This window comes from Emydura macquarii, unplaced genomic scaffold (assembly GCF_026122565.2).
Source record: "Emydura macquarii macquarii isolate MOO-44397 ecotype Brisbane River unplaced genomic scaffold, CSIRO-AGI_Emac_v2 contig_934, whole genome shotgun sequence".
In the NCBI taxonomy this organism is placed as follows: Eukaryota; Metazoa; Chordata; order Testudines; family Chelidae; genus Emydura; species Emydura macquarii.
The window spans coordinates 135,370-149,824 of NW_027131071.1; the positions used below are offsets into that span (position 1 = coordinate 135,370).

Genomic DNA, 14,455 nt, shown 5'->3' on the forward strand with positions numbered 1-14,455 from the left:
GCCCTTCTATGAACCAGCAGCGTCCAAGGGATGGCTAACACTTATCAGAGTCGACTCAGCCCAAGGGGCTTAGGGAAAGAAATGCTTTTGGTGAAGTATGAAAGTACCCTTGCTTTAAGAATATTGAAAGTTTACAAACAACCATCTATTAGAGAGTAGATAATAGAATTGTGTACTATGAAATATGATTACATATATGGTAAAATATTAGGCCTATGTATTTTTATTTGGTTTCTTGTCTGTTGCAGTTATGTTTGTGTGCTTTATCTTCTATTGTGCAAATAAATAAGCAATATTTCTTCAACCAAAGCTTTGTTCGCATTCTGGTTCTGTAACCCCCGTCCCCCGGTAGAGGCAAGTTCTCTGCTTCCGGAACCCCACAACCCTGGAGCAAGAGCCTTGCAGGCTGCTTTGAGTCCACGTACATGATCAAAATGATAATACGGCAACTGAATATATTTTCTCAATGTAAAAATTAACTGAGAGATGAGATCAAATGGTAACTCCAGGTTTCAGCACCTCAAACTTCGGGAGAATTCGGCATCCAAGTTCAAATCTAGTTTCAAACTTTCCCCCTGTCCCTCAGCTCTATAGTAGGTTGAACCAAAACCCTGGATCCAAAGACACCCTGATTTTGTGAAGAAAGAAGATCTTGTGGGTAAGAAACTGGAGTAAGACACAGGAGATCTAGATGTAACTCCTGCTCTAATACAGGCTTCCTGTGGACCTTAGAAAAGACCTCACTGATGATTATATGTGTTATTGTCTTTCTGATTATAAATTCTTTAGGGCAGGATCTGTCTCTTATTATGTATGGTCTGGTCTAGGCTACAACTTACATTGACCTAACCATGGAATGTCTCCACTTAAATTTTGCTCCTGCTGCTGTAACTGCCTTGCTACGTTGCCTTAACTTCATCACCTTGAGCAACATAAATATAATCGATACAAGTGCTCCTGGTGAGGATATGCACCGCCGACACAAGGAGTAGAGTGTAGACACACACAAGCGATGTAATTACTGCAGTGGCTCTATATCGACCTAAGTGAGGTTGACTTAATTCTGTAGTGTAGACATGGCCTCTGTGTATAGCAACTAGCACAATGGGGCTTGTCCTCTCTTGGGTTCTTTATGGGCTCTGTAATGGAATATAAAATAATAACCATAATGACAAACTTTTGTACACCGCACACACTAAACAACAGGTAACGTCTTATCAGATGCTTCTAAGACTGCATTGCCCAAATCTGCACAGAACATTCTCTAATTTAGTGTGTCCCCATCCAGAACGGATGCTAGAACCTGATATTTTTTGGATGGAATATGCTGAATGTCTTTCTGCAGATCTATCTGGTTTTCACACTGTACATGAGGGCATTTAAGACAGGTGGTGCAAATAGATAAACATTGGCCATTATCATGTGGAAAACACAGGAAAGCTGTTCCCAGACTGTGTGTATCAGAGCCATGCCAATAAATGGGATGCAGAAGATTAAGATGGCACAGATGTGTGGGACGTAGGTGTTCAGGTCTTCAGATGCTCCTCCTTGGATGCAATGCTGAGCATGGACGTAAGGCAGGGGCAGAATAACTGCATCCGACACAGTTATGACAATGACCGCCAATAAGCCATAGATGCTGTTGACTCCCGTGCCTGCACAGGCCAGCTTCATTGCAAACAGTGATACAAATATCAGACGTGGGAAAATAAACTGGACCTACAGAAGGGCAAGTGTTTAATAAGGAAGAGGACTGGGAAGACCACACAAGCATGCCTGGTTAAAATTACATGCCTGCTGAGTTTGTGAAGAGTGAGGCATAGCTCAGAGGAAAACTGATTGCGATTAAGTGATCAAAGGCCATTGCAACAATAATGCCTGACTCTATGCCTCCATAGCTATCAAAAGCAACTTCCTTAGAGTTAAACCAGTGTACGTGTAACACTGTGGGCAGCGTCGACAGGGACAGCCCCAGATCCATGATGGCCCACATGGAAAGGAAATAATATGTGGACTCATGGAGATGTCGGTCTGTCTTTGTAACAAACAGGATGGCGCAGTTACCTAAGATCATTATGACACATAGGACACAGAGAAGGAAAGCCGTCCAGGAGATCTGTTCCTCCATCCCTGGGAACCACTGTCAGGGTGAACATGACATTGCTGAAGTCAGAGTGATTAATATGGGACCTAGCAGTCTGAGTCATGTCCAGTTACCTGTAACAAAAACAAATTTTTTCATCAACATAATAACTAACCGCCAATTGCCTGTGACTTACTGGCAGGCAAAAGCTGAAAGCTTCTGGGACTCCTGGAGCAGCAGCAGCTGTGCGGCCTCACGGAGCTTAGCCTGAAAACTCATATCATGCTGTGCATAAATACCTGCACTGGAAGTAGATTTATGATACCAGAAGGCAGTGTATTTTAGCAGATGAAGGCATAACATGATCCAATGTTCGGGAGCTGAAGCTGGACAAATTCAGTCTGGAAATGGGGTGCACATTTTTAACAAGTGGAAGGTTATTAACTATTGGGACAACAGGATATGGATGGATTCTCCATAACTTGAAATCTCTAAATCAAGATTGAACGTCTCTAAAATATTCTCTAGTTCAGTCAGAACACTGGATTTGATGCTGAAATTGCTAGGTGAGTTTCTAGGGACTGTGTGATACAGAAGGTCAGACTAGATAATCACTGGTCTCTTCTGGCCTTAAAATCTAGGAATAGTTACACCACAAATGGCATTTATTTCCATTGTCTGATGAGAGTTTACAAAAATCTTCCAGTAACTGGAACAAAGCAACTTCTCCTCTGTGTTTCAAGTCCATTTAGTCTCTCTGAAGAAAGAACCAAGTTCACACCAAAGCTAGGTAAATTTTTTCAGACAGATTGTTCATTTGCTGGAAAATGCAGGTTCAGCTGAACCAAAATGATTTGCAAATTTGACAAAATAGTTTTGGCCATTCACAAAAATGGTCATAGTGAGGGGCTGTCTCTCGTCAGCCAGCATAATCTTTAGGTCAGTGAGTAGAGTGCTCATGTGGGTTGTGGGAAGGCCCCAGTTCAAATACGCCCCCTTGACCAAAGCTTAAATGGAGTCTCTAGAAATTCAGAAAAAATTAAAATTTAAATTTTCAGTCTAAACCACTTTTTTTTCATTTTTTCAGAATTTTAACCCGACCAAAAAATCAGTTAGAGGTGGTGCTGGGAGCCCTTCCAGGAGATTTAGGCACCCCAAAATTTGCTTTTGCCGCCCTGGTAGCCACCCCTCCTGGTGCATACGATGGCATGTACCACTCTCCGTTCAGCTAGCTCTGAATATTGAAGATATGCAGGGTTGTCCTTAAGGAAAATGGCTCACTAGGTGAAGGGAGCTACCCGTACAGTGACCTCTGTCCCTGCAGGCTGAAAGGATGGGGGCAGGAACCGGGGTGGAGCTTTGTGCAGCCAGGGGAGATTCCTGGAAGTGGATCTGACATTGGCCCCAGGAGCAGCCCAGTGCAGGGAAAGGGAAAGTACTGCCCCCCCGCCAGCCCAGCCAGGACTAACAGTTGGAGCCTGGCACAGTGTGGGAGACCCTGGCTGGGCACCACCTCCCCAGACCAGGGCCCAGCATTTCAGGGTTACAGAGGCCTTGAGTTGGCTGTATGTGTATATGTGGGAGTGTGTGTGGGGGGGTTATGTATAGCACAGTGTGATATATTCCAGGTTACAATCTGGACTCTTTGAATGGCTGTGCCCCCTTCATTCTCCACCTCAGGGTGGCTTTTGCACTGCTTTATGATGAATAACACAACCTGCCAGGCTCTGGTCACTCATAGCCCTCAGCATGCAACGTTGTGTGAATGGTCTCCCAGCCCCTCATGAACTACACACAGGGCAACACCTGCAACTTCCCTAGGCACAGCCTTGCACCCCAGAAATGTGCATCTTGTACTGTCCAGTCCCTTCACTGTACAAAGCAAGCTCATGTAAATCCATTTTTCCAGCAAAGAATAATAATTATGCACCAGCTTTGTTGTTTTAAAGAGAGTTTCCCACACACTTTGACCCAACCACACTGGTTACGATAAAACAGTGAAGCAAATCTATTAACTACAGCAAGAAGGATTTGAAGTGATCACAAGTCATGAGGCATAAAGATCAAAATTGATTGGGAAAGAAATAAAAAATAAACACGCCGTCTTATTCCTAAACTTTACCAAGTGAAGTAAGATTTGAAGTCACCAGTTTTTCTCATCCCATTGGATGGTGCAAGCAGTTCACAGTTCTTGGTACACAGGATGGATTTCCTTCCCAACCTGGGACCAATCTCCCCAGTTCAAAGTCTTTCAAGCATCTTGATTCATTAGAGATGTTGGAGAGGAGAAGTAATGAAAAAGCCATTGTTTCTCATTTTGTGTCCTCCTCCTCTCCTTGACTAACATCCCCACCCCAGCTGGGGGAAAGCAAAGCAGTCTCCCATGCATGCACATGAGATTCAAAGTGGAATTTGGGCCTGACTCTGACCTCCTTTACACCAGTGTAAGTCAAGTGTAATGCTACTGAAGTGAATGCAGTGAGTCTGGATTTGCACTGGTGTCAGCAACAGCAGAATTTGCTCCTTTGAGTTCAGTGGCGTTATTTCCCGATTTTCACTGGGGTGAGAGTATGAGGCCCAATGGGATAAATCTACCCCTCATGCAACACCATTGAAGGCAATGGGATCTCTTTGTGTAGAGATTCCAAATTCTTTGGGGCAAGGATTGTGTTTTTGCTCTGTGTTTGTGTGGTGCCTCACACAATGGGGTCCTGATCCATGAGCACAGCTAGCTGGTGCTACGGCAGTACATATAATGACACTTAATGATTAGTTGATGATCAAGTTCCTCTTCATGTCTTTCAATAGCTGCTCTGAAGTGATCTTTATAGCTGTTGAGATTACATTGAACATTGCCTTTGGAAAAACAGAACTGCCTTCATATTTATAGCATGATTTTCAATAAATCATGTTCAATGTCCCAGGAACAACAGCAAGGAAATGGGAAAGGAGCACTGATTCCGCAATGACTTCCTTAAATTTTATCAGTGCAATGGTCTCAACCTGGCCAAAATGAAATTTGGCCTCTGAACAAATCTTATTACATAGTTCTGATTTGGAAAGTAATTGAGAAGAGATGCCAGATGGCAACTCCAGATCAGATCATCAAACTTTGGTGTCTTCTGAATGCAAACCCATATCTGGTCCCCATCTCTCTAACAATGTGAACCAAAACTCTGGATCCAAACACAATCTCGCTTTGAGTGGTAAAAACACTGTCAAAAATTACCTGGGAAAATGTTTTCTGAAAGGTACATTGAGAACAGTAGACAGAAATTTTTTTTAGTAATTATAAGAAAACAACTAGAAACAGAGAAATGCTTTGAGACAGTGAATGGTTTGACCAGAATCTACAAAGAGAAATTCTCTCTTTCCGTTGAGAACAATCTCTCCTTTGAAAGCAGTGTTATCGCTGGATGTTCTTTGGTTGAAGAATTTTGCATATCCATCTAAGGAACTGTTTGGTTTGGGGCAAATGTGGGATACACAGGTATCCAAGGTCTTGAAATGCTCTTTCTGGGATGGAAGATTCATTGCTGTCTTGAGAATCAGAAAGTAGGACAGAAGAATGATCATGGCGTCCAACCTTAATGTGCAAATTACCATAAACGAAGCCATACTAGGTGTTGACCCTCTTGTCTGCATAAGCCAGTTTCATCGCATCCTGATGCGAACCATATGAGTGGAAGAGCACATTAGATCTGCAGAAGGGAAAGCATTTCATAAGGAAGAGGAATTGGAAGACTATACAGATGACCCTAAATAAAATTGCTACTCCTATTTCCCTATTATTGAATTGGGGAGTAGCGAGGTCTGTCTGAGGATCATGTATTTCAATGAAGCTATCAAAGGTCATTCAACCAAAGGTATGGATGAAGAATATCTGGATGATGCAGGTGTCAAAAGCAATTTCCCTGGCATTAAACCTATACATGCAACTCAGCATTGTTGGCAATGTAGGCCCAGAAAGGCTAGTAAAAAAAGGAAAATGTACAAGGGCTCATGGAGACTTTGTTCTGTCCTGATAACACAGGATAGCTACCGTTCACTACCACTGTCAGGACGTATGGGAAACACAGCGAGAAAGCCATGCAGGAGTTCTGCTCCTGCATCTCAAGGGCATCTACATGGATGAATATCTGATGACTGAAGATGCTATTATTGACTGTTGACATAATGTCACAGTAACGTTCCTTTCTGTGTCAGAGCCTTGAAATGAAAACATTATTCACTGTGTAGAACCAGAGGCCATTAAGACTGCCAAAAATGCTGTAGTACAGTTTAATGTCTCTGTTAGATGTCAATGGCCCAGATCCTCTGATGGTGGAAACTGACGTCCTTCAATTGATGCCAAAGGGGCTACTCTTTTTCACACTGACAGAGGATGTGGCGAGTGTGAATTAAACTCATTAAAGACACCTGATTTTCAGCGAGTGAATCCTCAGGACTTTTGCAAGGCATGCCCCTTTAAAGTGTCTCATGTTGGGCACCTGAAATCCATTTAGAAAATGTTGGCCTAAAACATGATTTATTTCACACTCAAGGTACTGAACAGAATAGAAGAGCTGAAGTCTTCCTGTTCTGCACCCTGTTCATATCGCCATCCAACATATTGACAGATGAAAGGAAACATGGTGAAGTAAGTCAGTAGTGCTTGGCCATAGTGTGGGAGAAGAGACTAATGCGCGAACAGCAGGACCTTCCCACAGCAGCTACAGGTCCACTCGTCAGATAGAGGTTGGAGCACATTCTGATTCCTGGCTCGCCTAAGGGTCTCAGCCTGGGCTCTCTGATGACTCTCTGAAATGACTGCACCAGGATTGACCCGGCTTCTCCAGACTAAGCAGTTGTGGTCAGGGCTCTCCCCATTGTCAGGGGAAAGCTGAATTTCTTAAGACCCTTCATGACCTTGTCGCTGTATCAGAGCTTTGGCATTCCTCTGTGTCGTAGGAAGTCATTGAGTGGGCCCTAGAGCACAACCTTTGGCACACGAGCTTGAGGCATTCGCTCCATCTGTCCCAGCCAGCAAAGCCCACGGGCGTCCATGTGTCTGCATCGACTATACGCCGGATCTCTCAAGGATCTTGTTATGAGTGATCTGTTGGTCCCAAGAGACTCTAAGGATTTTTTTGAGACAGCGAAGGTGGAAGTTGTTCAATCTCTGCTCCTGCGTGAAGTATATGACCCAGCTCTCACAGCTATAAATGAGGATGCTGAGAACACGAGTCTGATAAACAGACACCTTTGTATTCAGGGATAGCAGGTTGTTGTTCCAGACACGTCAGGTAAAGTTTGCCAAAGGTGTTGGAGGCTTTGCTGAGTCTTGCATCAAGTTCTGTATCAAGGCTTAGTGAACTGGTTAACATTGAGCCAAGATAGCAGAAGTGATCCAGACCTTCATTATTTACGTAGACTTAAGGTGGCACTTTAGTGCCATGTGACATGACAACTGTTTTCTTAATATTAATTATCATGCCCAACTTGATTAATGAATCAGACAACTACCCCCAGTCACACCTATGCAATCAGACGTACATCAGTGGTGTAATGGAAGACTTTGCAGCTGTACATCAGGACAGAATGGGACCCATTGGTTCATTCCAAATAAGAAATACACATCTCTTCCAATCGTAATCTTCTATGAGTCTATGATTTTCCCTACTGAACGTGCAATTGTTTGCTGTATTTTTTGACCAGGAAGATTTACCCCAATGTCTCTGAAGCAGGAAAGAGCACATTTCAGAGATAATGGCCAATGGCTCTGCAATCACATCAGCAAACTCCCTCAGCTTCCTCGGATGCATTGCATCTGGCCTCATGTGAAACATGAGCAGGACTTTCTAAACAGGTCTGAGCCTGTTCTTTCAGCACTGCTCACCTTCTCCCCATTCTGTGCTGCCCAGTGCTGTAGTCTGGGAGCTGACCTTGTCTGTTAAGACAGAGGCAAAAATAATATTGAATACTTGGGCTTTTTCCACATCCTCTGTCACTAGGTTGCCTCCCCCATTCAGTGAGGACCTGCTTCTTGTTGCTAATTTATCTGTAGAAACCCTTCTTTTTACCCTTCGCGTCCCTTGATAGCTGCATCTCCAGTTGTGCTTTAGCCTTCCAGATGTCTCTCCTGCAATCAAGCTGTCAAACGCCATGGCAACTATGACCCCAGACACGGCGGAGAAGGCATGGATGAAATGCATCTGGATAACGCAGGCATTGAAATGGATGGATCTGGAATCCAACCAGAAGATGCTAATCATGGTGGGTAGGGTGGAGACAGATCAGCCCATGTCTGCCAATGTCAGAATCAAAAGGAAATAGTACACAGGGAGGTGAAGACTGTGATCCATCCATATTCAGCTAGGATAATGCAGTTACCCCAAGATTGCTATAACATACACTGAGCACAGAGGAAGGGCCATACGCCAGCCCAGCAATTGCTGAGAAGGTGAAGTCCAAGTGGCTGAGGAGAGTCTGGTTCACAGCTGACATCTCATGCACTCAATGTCCTCTGACGATCCAAAAAACACCTGCAATAACACCAGCATTATTCGTTTGCATGTCAGATACAAAAACTGCTACATTAAAAGAACATGATTAAGTTTACAAAGTCAAGCACTTAAAAGTTAGGAGGTGAAAGAATTAAGACTGCCTGCCAGCCCTCCTTGGATGCACACATTATGATACAATTTATATTACATGTCACATATCATTTTTCCACAGGACCTCTGCCTCATTCAGTGCATAGAATGGACAGTGCGCACTTAATGAGCAGCTATTCAAAATATGATTTCATCCCCTTGATCAGCGTGTGACCCTGGCCTTATTCACTGCACTCTGTTTAAACCCTGCACTGAAGACAGGGTAGTTCATTTCCTCCTGGGCTTTCCTATGGGGCTTATCGCTGCAGTATCTGCCTTAATTTCCCTATGAGTGTTTCACAAACATTAATGAGTTGATTGTCAGCTACTCTGTCCATTGTAGAGATGGGGAAATGAGGCAAAGAGTATCCCCTACTTTGAGGTGGCCAATCTCAGACACCGGGAATGGGGTTCTTCAGAATACTTAGCATTACACAGCACTTCATGCGTTCAAAACACAGTTCCCCGTGGCAATAGTGAATGCTCAGCGCTTCTGCAAATCAGACCCAGGGTCTCAAATGAGAAACCCAGAACACGAGGATCACAATTAGTGACAGGTTTGGTTTAAGTGACTTGCCTTGCATCACACAGGAACTCTGTGACAGAGGCAGGGATAGAATCCAGTTCTCCAGAGCAGCATTGAACTGCCTGAATCATGAGTCCATCCTCTCTCTTCCTGCTGTCTTGCCCATTTACTATACACCTTCCAACTTCTACAACAAATGAATCAGAGGTTCTATAGACAAAAGCCTTGTTCATGACACAGCCCTGATTCATCCCCGCAGCAGGTCTATGCTATGCAATGAATGAGCCTGGGGTCATGTGGAAAAAATAGTATGTGATAAGGTAATCCCAGACTATATCATAACACTGACATTTTCCCAACAAAGTTAGGCTGAGGAAGTCACCTTGCATGGAAAATTCCAGCCCAAACGGTTTAAATTTGGAAAAATGATATGCAATTGAAAACAGGGTCTTAGAACAGAGTTAGTCATTTTTAATAATAGGCCTACCACAGGCTTGCCCGTAATTAAGGAAGAAAAATATACACTATGGATGTAATGCGCTGGCTTTTGTAAGAACCATCCATTATGGGTCAATAGTACCAGGGAATGGACCCGGGACTGTCAAAGCCAAACCCACAGATCTCTACCACTTCAGTTCAAAGAACAACTATAATAGCAGTTACCACTGGAGTAGGACAGCAACACATTTATCCAGCAAGTTACTCTGCATCTGTGTAAATGCTGTGTATAAACACCAGTATAATGTATGTGGCAGAGGTGTTGCCCTGGCTGCCTGAAATGTCAGAAATAACAGTGACAGATGTTGAGTCAGTTTAACGTGTAAATACTCTGAAAATAGTCTGCCACAATATACACTTTTATTGGCTATCAATGGCTACGGGTGGGGGTGAGGAGGTGTCACTTCCTTGTGTATAAAGCCTTCCCATCTCCATGCAGCCTCCTTCATCCGTACAACGGTCCCTTCAGCAGGTCCTGTTGGTAGTGGCTACTGTGACAGGCCCCGGTAGCACATCCCCAAAGACCCTGTGTTCCCAGGGAGCTGGAGAGGGTCCTAGAGCAGTTGTGGAGCCACAGAGATTGTGGATGGGATGGCCTGGCTATCCGGGGATCACTGAGATCTGTGAGTAACTTTGGGGATCCAAGGACGCTGGGTCCCACCTTTATTCCTCAGGGAGAAGGAAAGGAACGTGCTCTACTGGAACAATCTGAGGGAAATTTCCAGGTAGGAGCTGTGTGGAATCTTTCTCCTCAGTTTGCACCCTGGGTTAGTAATGAAGTAAAGGGGGCTGCCAGGAAGAATCTGACCCTACATAGCTATTATTAGTCTATTTTACTGCATTGTCACAAGGTTTCATCTGTAACAGCATCATAGGTACCACTCGACCACCTTTGAGGGAGCCCTGTGACTCCTCTGAGCCGTACGCACAGCGCTGACAGTCTGGATTGCAGGAATAGAGCCTGCGGCAGGGCTTGCTCTGCCGTCCAGTGTGGTGGCATCACCGAGCATCCCCTGAGATTGGGCTTCCTCCAGTTTGCCACTGGCCGTGACGGGGTTAAAACTGGCACGCACTGAACCAATCAGCTGAGGATCCCAGGTGGCCAAGTGGCCCCCAAGGAAATGGGCAAACATGCTTCATAAGGACAGTTGCAACCTGTCTGAGCAGACACTGCCTGCTGCCCGTGCTAGCTCTCCGCTGACTCCTTCTCCGTTAGGGTGCAGATCTCTTTTGGCAGCTGCTCCCCTTCTCGCAGGCATTGGGTACGTTGGCAGGTTTCTGTGTCTTTAAATCTTTCAAACTCCAGGGGAAGAAGGGTAAAGGCTGCCAGGTGTTGACATGGGCAGATGTTCTGTGCAGCGTCAGCTGACTCAGCTGGGCTGTGGGTGTGACTCAGTGAGAGAGTCTGGAGAGCAGGCAGCACAAGGTAGCTGGGGGAACCTCCACTCCATGTTTCCGTGGCCCCTGGCAGATCATTCCAGGTACACAGAAATCTCAGATTCAAAGAGAGCTGGAGTGTGAAATCCCCAATGCCCTGAGTCAGGGTTTCTCAATGGTTCCCATTTCCAGAGCTGCTGTGTGTTCTGTGCCAAAGAACAGCCCACGGAATATGAGTATTTCCTAAATCACCTCTGATTTATTTGCTTATGGGAATTTCTGTCCTGTCGATACCTCTCACAGCTACAGGGCATCCTGCATCATTGCCCCCCTCTCTGTTCTCCGAATGCCAGATGTCAGCCTCGACCCTTTTCTTCTCCTGGGGTGGAATCCCACCTTTCTTCCATCCTCAGACTGGACCCTGGGCTACAGCATAGGGTGGGCCAACTGGGCTTGCCCAGCAGGTAAAAGTCGTTCTGTGACTTTTCTTCTTCCCTTTGGGAGTCTGTGACTTGTGGTGCCCAACCAGTCTTATTGAACCAAATTGTTGTTTCATCTGAACTGTAGGAAAAAAGTGTCACATGGGAGAATAAAAGTTTGTACGTCTGTACGTGACTCTTATCTCAAGCACCGCCACCCCTTTGGGACTTCGGAAAAATAAGCATCTTCTGATTTCCCCACACTGTGTGTGTGTTGTGTCTGTGTCAGTTTAAAGATTTTCACAGTACCAGCTGGAAAAAAACCCTCATCACAGCAGAGTAACAGGTGCTGCGTTACAATGTACTAGAGCAGTGGTTGTACTTGGTGGTTGTACAATGGAGTAGAGCTGATGCTGGGGTTCTGCAGACCATGTGTAAGATTACCAAAGTTATTTGCACCTGCATTTGAAATTTTGTCAGGGTCCAGATATGAAAAAGGGTTGAAAACCAGTGTGCTAGAAAATGGGAGCCGAGGGAATAAATATTGTATATGCTGATCCCAAAGCCTCCCCCACTCCCAATAAAGGCTGCAGATTGACCTAGAGAAACAGCATATAACCAGTATAGAGGGGTAGCAGCAGCAAAGGATTCCCCAGACTTTTGTTTGCTGACAGGCGCTTGAATGACAGACAGGCTACAATCTTTTCAAGTTCTCAAGAAATCAAGATGACACACGTTACGTTTTAGGTCCCCTTCTAACCTTAGAAATAATCCCTGAAAGAAGTTCCCAGGGGAAAGAATGGGTTCACATGTGTGTGCTAAAGTATGGTTCTATAAATGTTATGCTACAAATTTTCATTATAATACAATTACTACAAACAAATTTTCATCATATGCATGTTTATCGAAGGCCAGCAGCAGGTGTTGGTGCAGGAGTAACTGTACTACATAACGGCTTTTCTTTAGAAAATATTTCAGAGGTATTCCAAATTCTGATTGGATTTGTGCTCTTAACTCTTTGTTCAGTGAGCAGTTATATGACTATGTCTCCTGGTAAGAGACCAGATCCTGCTTGTAACAGTGACATTCAGATTTATGCACACAATAATTCTGATACAATTGTGCAAGACATTCCAAAAAGTCATGAAACAAGAGAATTGCTGGTCTCTGTTTCAGTAAAGAGTAGAGATGAGGTGCAGTCAAGGGAGTTATATAGTGGTTGTATGTAATTTACACCCATCACTGGTTACATGAGCATGTCTGAAGTAACCTGCACTCTCAAATGGAGGTTAGTGCAAAACCTGTTGTAGCAGGTTGTTGCAGTGCCTTCCCTGTTTCTGCTTCTCCTGCATTCCTGTGTCAAGAGGAATTTTCCCCCTGGCAGCAGGTTATCTCACAGCTGTCTATTTTTCAGCATCTTCTACCTTCCTCTGAAACTTCTATTCCTAACACAGAAAAATGGGTTAAATGCACTACAGGTCTGATCCAGTCTGACATTCCCTGTTGGTGGTGTAAGTGAGAATATAGGAAGAGCCACACAGGGTCAAACCAATGACCCATGAAGCCCAGTATCCTGTCTTCCTAGGGCCAATGCCAGAGGCTTCAGTGGGAATGAACAAAACAGATAATCCTCAAGTGTAAACCCAAGAGCATGTTTATTTTTTATGTTCCTTGACCTTCTGGAAGACTCTAGACATGTACTGAGAGCAGAATGATGTCTCCTTCAATAGTATCTAGTCTCCTGTTACTTTTCCTTTCAGGAAGAAAAGTTCAAAACTCCTTGGACTCACACAGTATATCATGTCAGCTGCCAATGACACCAAATTCCAACCTGCAGTGTTCCTTCTCACCGGAATACCTGGGCTGGAAGTTGTCCATGTCTGGATTTTCATCCCGTTCTGCTTAATGTATCTTATTTCCATATTAGGTAATTCATTCATTCTGTTCATTATAAAAACAGATCCAACTCTCCATGAGCCCATGTACATTTTCCTTTCCATGTTGGCCATTACAGACCTTGGCTTATCGTTATCCACCCTACCAACAACACTGGGCATATACTCGTTTCACTCGAGGGAGATCAGCCATGATGCCTGTTTTGCCCAGTTGTTCTTCATCCACTCGCTTACGTTAATTCAATCTTCTGTGCTCTTGTCCATGGCGTTTGACCGCTTTGTGGCGATCTGTAACCCGCTGAGATATGCTTCCATCTTAACCGCACCGACAATATCTAAGATGGGATTGGTGTGTCTGCTAAGAGCGGTAACTCTAATAGTCCCACTCCCCATTCTCCTGAAATACCATCGATACTGTAAGGACAGCATCCTCTCCCATTCCTACTGCCTGCACCAGGAGGTCATGACAATGGCTTGTTCGGATTTCAGAGTCAACATCATCTATGGGTTCTTTATAACAGTCTCTACACGGTGGTTGGACGTGCTGCTCATCCTCCTATCCTATGTGATGATCCTTAAATCAGTGCTGAGCATCACTTCGCACGCGGCGCGCCTAAAGGCCCTGAACACCTGTGTCTCCCACATCTGTGTCGTCCTTGTCTTCTACATACCAGAGATTGCCTTAGCTGTGATATATAGATTCGTAAAGAACACTTCTCCAATATTTTCAATTGTCCTGGGCAACGTCTATATGCTGGTCCCGCCCCTGATGAACCCAATTGTGTACAGCGTGAAAACACAAGCAATTCGTGTGAGAATAATCAGGGTATTCGTCAAGTGAAGGGTCAGTTCATCACCCAGCTCCAGAGAATCAAACCCCTGTAACCGGCTTCCCGCTATCTCCAGTCTCCACACTGTAGGAGGAAGGTCTGGGACAGTGATAATCCAGTCTCACCAGCTGGGAGGCTGGTCCTGTGGTTTGTGCACTGCTCTGCGGGTCAAGGTCCCAGATCACACAGGAA

At 44.6% G+C, this 14,455-nt stretch overlaps 1 protein-coding gene across 1 annotated transcript; it reads left to right on the plus strand.

The window, feature by feature from the left end:
- The first annotated feature begins 13,338 nt into the window (after positions 1–13,338).
- On the plus strand, positions 13,339–14,274 carry LOC137149995 (olfactory receptor 51G2-like). Its single transcript, XM_067543642.1, has one exon. It carries the CDS (start codon positions 13,339–13,341, stop codon positions 14,272–14,274), a length of 936 nt encoding a protein of 311 aa, XP_067399743.1.
- The last annotated feature ends 181 nt before the right edge of the window (positions 14,275–14,455 follow it).

Bases quoted from the DNA above. Each gene is read 5' to 3' on its own strand.
- LOC137149995 (XM_067543642.1), top strand. From the start codon at position 13,339: ATGTCAGCTGCCAATGACACCAAATTCCAACCTGCAGTGTTCCTTCTC.